Here is a 9915-nt window from a genome sequence, read left to right as displayed (position 1 = left end):
TATGTATATATATATATATATGCATATATATTGATATATATATATACGTATATGTGTGTGTATATATATATATATATATATATATATATACACACATGTATATATACTTCTAAAAGTCGTGTATCATGCATAGGAACATTGACGCCTGCAAGGCTCTGGTTTAGAACCAGAATTTATATAGAACCTATCACAATCTGCAGATTATACAAGGCGCTGGCATCATTATTTCCCTGGTCACTGGATACTGAGTTGCCAGACCCACACATTGTGTAACTTTCTCTGTTCCCTGGGGAGTATCCCTGGTCATTGCTTCTTGTACGCGCACAACCCTTACATTCAATGCCATACCATCCCATCTTACCTGGTAACCATTTATACTCCTGGGTGGAGAGAAGCAAACGTAAGTAACGTGCCTTGTCCGAGGACACAAGCAATGCAACTAGCTTCGATCTCGAACTCCCGATCTCACAATCAGAAGTCCAACACCTTACATGCTGCGCCACATGATCCTACATTTCCGGACGAGCTTGTATGTTTGTTCAAGTCACTATCAAAAATATTATACATCACTATAAAAAAATATCTTGTATCTTATATCATTCCGGCCTACCTTCTTGTATGGAATCCCTTAAAAAAATCTCTTTTTCAGTTCTCCTCTCAATACAAAAAATATGCATCAAAAATTTGATCATATAATACATATTCTGAATTTGGTTAGTCCAATGATAAAATATACATTGTGTACTTCACATATTATTTTTAAAATTCCCAAGTTGACAGTTGGTAAATTATTGCTGCGAAGCAGCCAATTCATATTCTTGACAGCAATTTGACCTCTGAAAGGTCATTGTTTGTCAAAAAACGAGTGGCTAAGACGACTGAAAAGCGGAGTTTCCTTCTTTCGTTCTGCCAGGTAAAATCAATTACTTTAGGCGACGTTTGTAGTCTAACCTACTCGTACCAACGTCCGCATGTCTCGCTAGCCTTATCCTACTCTAGGCCTAGACTAGCTAGGATGGTATAGGCCTATTCTTGAAGGGACGAAGGTCCCAATGAAAAACAACGTCGCTCTTTGATAGCTAACATTGTCTATTTAACATCACAATAATTCATTATTAGACCTATAGTTGTTTTTTGAATTGTACTCCACAAATCTCAGCCGATACTTCGCACAACTAGTTAACGTCTCTATCTATTGTCGTGACGTCATGGCTCGCTGGCTCACACTTGTGATATGTCTCGCACTTGTGATCAAATAACACGCTGGCTCGCACTTTGGCAACACTCTTTGGCAGTCAACTCGCCCCTAGAAAACCCGCCCTTGGAAACTTGCCCCATAAAAAAAATGTACACTTCCTAGACCATGCAGTCTTCAAAATAAAAATTGTAACCTTTGGTAATCAACAACATTTTCCACATACATAGACATTTTTGAAACTTTATTTAAAAAAAACCTAAACCATAATTCACCACACTATAGACACTTTTTGACAAAAATGAAAAATTACGACTTTGTTACCCAATGAGAAGTGTTCTAATATAGACAATGGGTCGTGTCTCATATTATTTGTTATAGTTTTATTATTCATTATTTTCACTTGACTCGCATAAATAATTTGTTCGAAGAACATTTATATGCAGTTGTACTTCGCAGCACTTCACTTGCAATTTGCAATTTCTAGTTTGATAATTTTGCTATCTTGTATGATCATTGCAATTTTAATATATAGCGCCCTCTATTTCAGCTGGAGACAACTAATAATTATGCAAATTTATGAAACAAATCTCCATCTACATTTATACTACATAGAGGCGTTATATGACTATAAATACTCAGTAATGTTGAGTCATTTGATATTCATTTTAAAACATGGATTCTTAATGCAAAGTATGTCATTCCTCACATACTGTGCTGATTAACGCAGCTGTTTGACCAATCAGCGCCAAGCAACATATAATAGGTTTTGGACAACATTGGAATTTTCTAGAAAGAGCAATCCTTAACCTTTTTTTAGACTGTCTGTACTACCATTTTCTAACTTATTTTTGAGAAAACTTCATAATCCTGATAGCTACTGTATTAATATTAAATTATTTTAGAACAATTTAAATATAAGTTACATAGCAGGTTAGGCTGATTATAATTTCTAATTTCAGGGTAAAATAATGTATGGCATAAAATGTGAGAAACCTTATTTTTGATAGTGAATAAATAATATTGACATTTTTAGTACTTGCTTACATTTGATAGTTTACTTTGAACATTAATTTAAATGATCGAGAAAATAAAGTAAATACATTTATTTTCAGTATTACATTTATTTTTAGAATTACTAATTATAGGTGTTACTGTTAAGCAGCAATTTTATTCAGTTTTGATGTTTAAATAAATTGAATTTCAAATTTGATTGATCACTCTTCATTAACCTAAAATCTTTATAATTTTATATTAATTATTGCATACTGATAAGAAATATTGACTTAACGGTGGTTTGAAATTGTGGGCGTGTCTGAAAAATCTGAGAAAATACTGTAGCCTTGTTTGTGACAAACCAAAAAAAATAGGAACAAAAAATAAATTTCTACAGTACTGGTATTTTTGTGAAATTCATTAATCGGATACATACTATCTAATATGATAATCATTCGGTATTGAGGGTCATGAAACAGTTATGATGACCATAGAATTATGTTTCCGCTATGTAATGATAATCACAACCACAGTGGAATGATAAATACTATGTAGTGCATGATCACTGTATTACGGTATTTTGTGATAATGATGACCATGATGATGATGATTGCCCTGATAATGATAATTGCCATGATTTTGATGATAGCCATCATTATGATGATTACCATGATTATGCTAATGACCATGATGATGCTGATGACCATGAAGATGCTGATGACCATGATGATGCTGATCACGATGATGATGATGACGATGTGATGATGATTGCCATGATTATGATGATCACCATGTGATGATATTTCCCATTTTTTGTTAACCACCATGCTGATGATAATCACCACCTGACCTTCCAACATTAAAAGTCAGATAAATAATGACTACAGCATTATACAGTATTGCTCACTGGCCATAAAAATAAAAACAAAGACTTACTGTACATTCATCGTGGCAGTATCCATTTCCTTCTCAATTGTGATTTCAATAACATGCTACTGTATTTAATAAGAATAACTTTTATTGACAGATAGTTGACCTTCACTTGATACAAATGACATACAGCAACTTATTTAATTGTAATAATGTATTGAATCATGATATCATTGTCTGTGTGTACACCTTTTAAACATGATGAATTTTTATTACCATTACAATTACTGTTATTATTATTATTATTTTATTGTTATTATTAATATTATTATCATTATTATTATTATTATTATTATTTTTACTGTTATTCTATTATCATTTTATTATTTGTATTTTTCAGTTGGCCTATATTATTTCTGTGGCAATGTGCAACATGTGCTATATAAATATAAAAATTTTATTATTATTAATGATTTTCAACAGTACAGAATTATTATCAGAATTATTCATCAATTACAATTTGACAGACACAGTAAAAAGAAGACGAAAAATGGATGAAAACTCAAGACAAGATCACTTAAAATTCCTGACAGTGATAGTTATGTATTAATAGCAAAATAATCATTAAAAACATATGTATTATATATTTTAATTCATAGTGAAAATTTCACATATCGATATTTTGAATGATAATTAGCACCCGGCAAATTCTAGAACTTCTAGGTGTTAACAACAGCACAAGTTGCTGTTCAAAAATCAAAAAGTTAAAAACTAACCTTCTAACCTACCAGCCTGCCTATCACTAACTCAACCCAACACCACGGACATAACCCTGTATTATTACTGACACGGGTCTACTTTTCTACCTAATGTTAACTTTTTTACCATTTTTTAGTATGACACAATGTTGAAGTCACTTCACAATATGGAGGGCCCTGATGTTAAGTCTGTCTCATTCCCGTCTTTCACCAGAAGTGATCCTGAGGAGTCATCAAGCAGGGGCGAGTCAGAGGCGATTACTCCAAAGGTTGTGGTTGAGAATGAAAAACAGGATACAGGAAAGGAAGTGAATTTAAATAATTCCAGTAAGGAAAACACAGAGGAATTACAGAATGGGGAGTAAAACCAGTGCATAGATAAAGTATGATTTTGATACTAAAAATCAACAAAATTGGTTATAAATGTAGCATCATTTTGAATGCCAGTAGTATTTGAAAAGTGTAATTTTTGATTAGAATTTATTTTATGAATTTATAATGATATAATTTTGTTTTGATTAAACTAATGTACTCTAACATTTAATCTCATAAAAGCAACAATATTTTAATAATTTTCAGTGCTGAGGATTAAGTGAATGTGAGCCCATTAATGTTGACAATGTAATACTGAGTGTCTCATTACAGTCACGAATTGCTGACTGTCTAGCAGAAGCACATAATATATTAGATATTACGTGCTGTCTACATATCTTAGACATGCCTACTAAGACACTAACTATAGATATGGATAGAAAATGCTGATTTTAAAACAATCACAAAATGTACTGTACACCCACAAATAGGAAATAGATATGGATTTGTATCGATGTTCTAACTTCCAAGTAAAATGATATCATCACAAAAACTATGCTAAATTATAGATTATCCCTTTTTTTTCTTTTTTGCAACCTGACTCAAAATGAGCTTCACAAATAAGTATAACATGTGAGTCAGCAACAGATGGTGATGTGCTACAGAGCATAAATGTTTGAGGAAATAAATATATTTCTTTATAGTTAGATTGAAATGCAAATTACTGTGGAAAAATCAATGCTGATAGGAAATGATGATTGAGATTAAAAATTAATATTGCAGATATATTGTCTGTAGTCAAATATGAACAATAGATAGACTGAGATTGTTCCTTAATTAATGAAACACCGATCACAATACGAAATTCCTTTAATTGAATTATTTATACTTGTTAATGTTTTGTCGTAGTATCTTAAACAAGGTGTGTTGCTCTTGAAATTTACCCATATATGAATGCAGACATTTAATGAAATTCACCAGCTAAAAATAGTGTTGTTTGTATGCTATCAATGATTCAAAGTTTAGCCCACAGTAAGGTTTTGATCACATTCAAAGGCATTTTTAATCTATCTGAAATGATTTGCTGCCATACTTAAATCCAAAACGCTTCATCAGTGTCTGCTCAAAACCACATCTCTGTGATATTTTATTACAGTTGTAATTTTCGTCTTTGAATTTGGGTTTCCGCTATCATCTGAAGAACGTATATCCACCATGCATTTTGTCAGTTTTATTGAGGCATGTTTTTTTTTTTAATCATTACATTAACAGTTTGCTAAAGGTAGTTGTGAATTGAATGAATGCCCTGTAGATTGATTTTGTAGGTGTGAGTCAGATGGGATATGCAACTACCTTGAAAATTATACATAATTAAGAAAATTCCAATATGCCTTATGAAGTATAGAAGAAAGACTAATAATGTGACGGGCCTAATTTTTGTATTTCAATTAAGTTGACGTGTCTACTGAATAGTAATTTAATAGTTAATATAATGCATAAGAAACAAGCTATTTCAGTATTGCATATTTCATTGCATTCATAAATTTTAATATTCAGTACAGTACTGATCAGAATGGTAATGTTAATTGACTCCTATTAGCTTGTGCTATATAATCTGCTTTTGAATTGCAGATTCCATGTAATTATTTGCTGTACCAGAAAACCACTAACTTATTGCATCCAAAGTACCATCTTGGTATAATGGCCAAACCCACCAAATGGATATTAAAACAACAAGAATAAAAGCTGCAAAGGGCAGCCCTAGGCCCTGGAGTAGCTAATATATGAGGCCCCAATGGCGGGGCTGTCTGTGTCCCCCTCCCACAGAGTTGAGGAGAATAGAGGATTGGATGAGGCCCTCAAAGTCCATGGAATTTTAGGTATTTAGATGCAGTACTGCTTAGATGTATGATTTTTATTTTCCCCAGGTGAGGCCGGGCCCCACCTGCCCTGGCCTATTGGTGCTACTGACAAATTGAACACCACCCAAAACTATCAAAATGCCAACATGTAATTATTTTTATTAGTAATATAATTATTATTTTTGCAAGGCTTAGAGGTTATAGAAGCATTCACAATCTAAGAAGAGATATTCTTCATTTTTATTAATAGAGGATTTACATCAAAATTATGTATCAGTTACTATTGCAGGTCATCAAAAATTGAAACATACTTCACTCACCAACAGGATTGAACTACTTTGAGTATTTTGTGCTCTGCGATGTATTTTATAATTTAGCATTCATCTCTGTATGTGTATTAGCCCCACCTACATAAGGTGAACTTATATTTAAACTTAATGGATTTCATTAATAATTACTATTTTGGAATACCAAAATCTTTGTTATAAATTATATTAAACTCAACATCTTCAGTGTAAAAGCCATCAAGAAATTAATACAAATTTTATATACAGTATTTAGGTCTTTTAATGTGCCAATGTAATTCTTATTCACTGTTCAATAGATGTAGTATGTAACCCTATCATTGTGTTAATTTAAGATATTTCCAAGCTGAAAAAGATATACGGTATCTAATGTCAGTATCAGGTGCAGTACAGTCTTGTTCCTATATTGGGAATTTAAAAAAAAAATGAAAATGTTCTTTGTGTATGTATTCCCTGTGGGAAGTTCCTGGATTTAATCAGTGATATCTATTTTTTTTGTGTGCATCATTTTAAACTATGATGATAAAATAATAATAATAGTGTAGAGAATTATCTATGTTTTTCTTATACCAGCTCATCGAATTTTAAACCTGATTCTTAAAATATGAATTTGAAACATAAATAGCTATTATAAGTATGAATATATTTGCTTAAAATACTTTAGTTAATATAGTATTTGAAAAGTTTTATTATACACTATTTTATTTAGGTGTGATTTAATAACATTAGTTTTTAATTATCATATTAATGCAAATATATAATTTGTTTCAAAGCTCCAAATTTATTGCACTGTATATTGAAAAATTAAATAGTTCAAAATGCTTAAATTATATTGATTTATGTTTATACAGTTACGACATTGCTGTTACATAGTCATATTTAATTCCCAGATTGTAAAAACTAAACCAAACCAGGTTATTGCGTGATTAAATTGCCAACAATGATAATCACTATGATGATAGCAGCGGTGTAACAACCAGTCCTGAGGCCCCTGGCTAAGGCTCCTTTGGGCCCTCTACCCTGGGGGCTAGGTACAGGTAGAACCCAGTGAGTACTGAGCAAAACCTGCTTTGACATTTTTGACATCTAGGGACGTATTATGATGTTTTTTTCATGTTATACTCCTTAACAGACCCCACTCGGCCAATTTGAGGTGAAATAAAAAATTCTGATGAATATCCCTTAAGGTCTGGGCCCTGCATTTATCCAGCGAGAGCTCGTAGCTGTTATGCAACTGGATGGTGGTATTTATGGTGGTGATGATGATGATTTAACAATGATGTTGATCAGATAACATTTCTGATGACACTGAAGATGATCGTTGTTGATTATTATTACTATGATGATCAGAATCATGATGATATAATTATGATGATGATTATGATTATACAGAGATGATGTTAAGTAAAGGCCTGATCCAGATAAAATTAAAAATAATTATGGTGATTATGATGTGTAGGAACATGCATCTAAGTCAACAGGATGATAGTGATGATAAGATGAATGTATACACTTTCATTTTATAATTTGTATCTTGATACATAATTTAAATGATATTATAAAAAAAAATCCATTATCTATGTTGATATGACTTTCATGAGAATCCCAGTTAATGAAAAAAAAATTCTTATTCTGAAAACATCCGGATGCCTCACTCATTAATTATTCTCATAAATCAAAAGGAAAACACAGAAGAAAAAAGTATTTTCTTCTATTATCTCACAGAATATTCATGTGCCTGGGGACGTCCATGGCCAAATAATGAGATAAAAAGACCTTGTTTTTGTCCATGTTGAAATACTGAGGATTTAATCAAAAGGTTAAAAGTTCAAATTTCTCTTCATCAAATATCTTATTTTATATCCATCCGCCTGCATGTCTTTCCATAATTTTCATGTCTTAAAGCGGCAGTTCAGTACGTCCACTAAATTCACCGCTAAAAATGCCATCAAATTAGGCCTTCGTGAGACAATTGATACTAAAGTAGTAAAAACACGCAAATATATTATGAATTTGCGGAAGATGGGTTAATTCCAGGAGATTCTTGCTTAAGGGAGTTTGGGAGGCCATCCCAATTTCTGGGAGACTTTCGTGATTTTTGGGAGACTTTGGAGCCCTTCCTTTTTGCTCAAAGTGCCCAGACAGGCAGCATTATATCTTATGATGGTCTCTGCTGTACTTTCATATTATGAGGACTCCTCCCTGATATGAACTTTATCTACAGAAGCTTTAACATTAATGCTGAATTGACAAAAATATACAAAACAATTAAAAATACAATAGAATTCTGAAATATATACTGTACCTAATTTTAAATCATTAAACAAATTGAAAAAAAAAAATAATTTTGCAAAACATACTTTACGGTATATTTGCTCTACCAATGAATATACAGTACTTATATTTGCCCTTAAATGATGTGACTGGTACATTAGTTGGATCAATTAACTGTGGTAGGCCTAAACCCTCATTGCCACTTCAGCACCATTAATTACTGCCCCTTATGATTTCACTTGTATACTGTGGCACTCAACTGCCAATTAAGTTGCTCTTGGATCATTTTACTGCTTGTACAGACACTGCCACTAAGTTATCTATTGGATTCAGCTTGTGGCACTCATACCACTTGGGTTGCCTCTTAAATCAAGCTTGTGGCAACCAACTTTTCATTCAAAGTGATACAAGGTTTGTTTGATTCAAGCTTGTAGCAGCCAACTATTGTATTTATAAATGGATCATGTGACTGCTTGTGGAACCTTACTGCCATTTAACTTGTCTCTCTGTCCATGTTATCTGTAATTTACTGTAGTTAAGTTTAGTTCCGGGGCCAACTTGCAGGCTTATGCCCCATCGGTTCCCGGCACTTATTGATAGGAATTGTTATTAGTAGTGTATAACTACGATGCTAAGGATTCGATTGCTACTTTAAGTTGTTTGTGTTGCATTATTCAAGAATATGACTCATTCGATGCTGATGGTGGTACACAGGCGAACTAGCGTAAAATGCGTTGTTATCCTAACTACGATTATTTTTAGCAGCTAACAATCCCATCAACTCATCTATTTATTCAGGTCCGATTTATTCAATCAAAACAATCTATTTTTCAGAATGTAACATCAATCTCTAATTAAATTATGATGGCAAGTGATGCAGCATATTATGGCATTGGCTTGTCTAGTCCAGTAAAAATTGAATCAAAATGGAAAAAAAGAATCCAAGAGAGACGCCCAGGACATGTTGCTCTGTTTTTTTTTTACATGTTTGTTTTGTTAAGGGGAACCACGGAAGTGGTGGGTAATTAGGTGTCCCGGAAATTTGGCCTAATTTCCTTAGCTTATAATTATTGATTTCCATTATTTGATCAATTATGCAAAAGAAACAAAATAAACAATTTCAACACCCATGGTTTTTTTTTTCCACAGAAATTATTTTTTTAAAGGAAAACATGGAACACCTCTCTTCCCTGTCCTATGTTTTCCCTTCCAATCTTTACCAGCACTCCTACATACCATCTTGATCAAACCATGGAGGAATATTCCTCCATGATCGAACTCTGCAAAATCAGTGTAGGTGTGTGCAACGTGTCCGAGAGTGCCATTTCTGGTCATCTAGAAGT

At 32.6% G+C, this 9915-nt stretch overlaps 1 protein-coding gene across 1 annotated transcript in view; it reads left to right on the top strand.

The window, feature by feature from the left end:
• LOC117104149 (histidine triad nucleotide-binding protein 3-like) overlaps positions 1-7125 on the top strand; it is a 14803-nt gene extending 7678 nt beyond the window's left edge. Inside the window, exon 5 of the mRNA XM_033244842.1 lies at positions 3957-7125. Within this exon, the coding sequence (XP_033100733.1) occupies positions 3957-4184 (228 nt within the window). The 3' untranslated portion in view covers positions 4185-7125. The remainder of the gene's footprint in view (positions 1-3956) is intronic.
• The last annotated feature ends 2790 nt before the right edge of the window (positions 7126-9915 follow it).

Source organism: Anneissia japonica, unplaced genomic scaffold (assembly GCF_011630105.1).
Source record: "Anneissia japonica isolate Jap-2015-1 unplaced genomic scaffold, ASM1163010v1 scaffold3531_len492141_cov184, whole genome shotgun sequence".
NCBI classification, from domain to species: Eukaryota; Metazoa; Echinodermata; class Crinoidea; order Comatulida; family Comatulidae; genus Anneissia; species Anneissia japonica.
The sequence above is the reverse complement of the archived record's forward strand: the minus strand, read 5'-3'. Positions and strand labels throughout refer to the sequence as shown.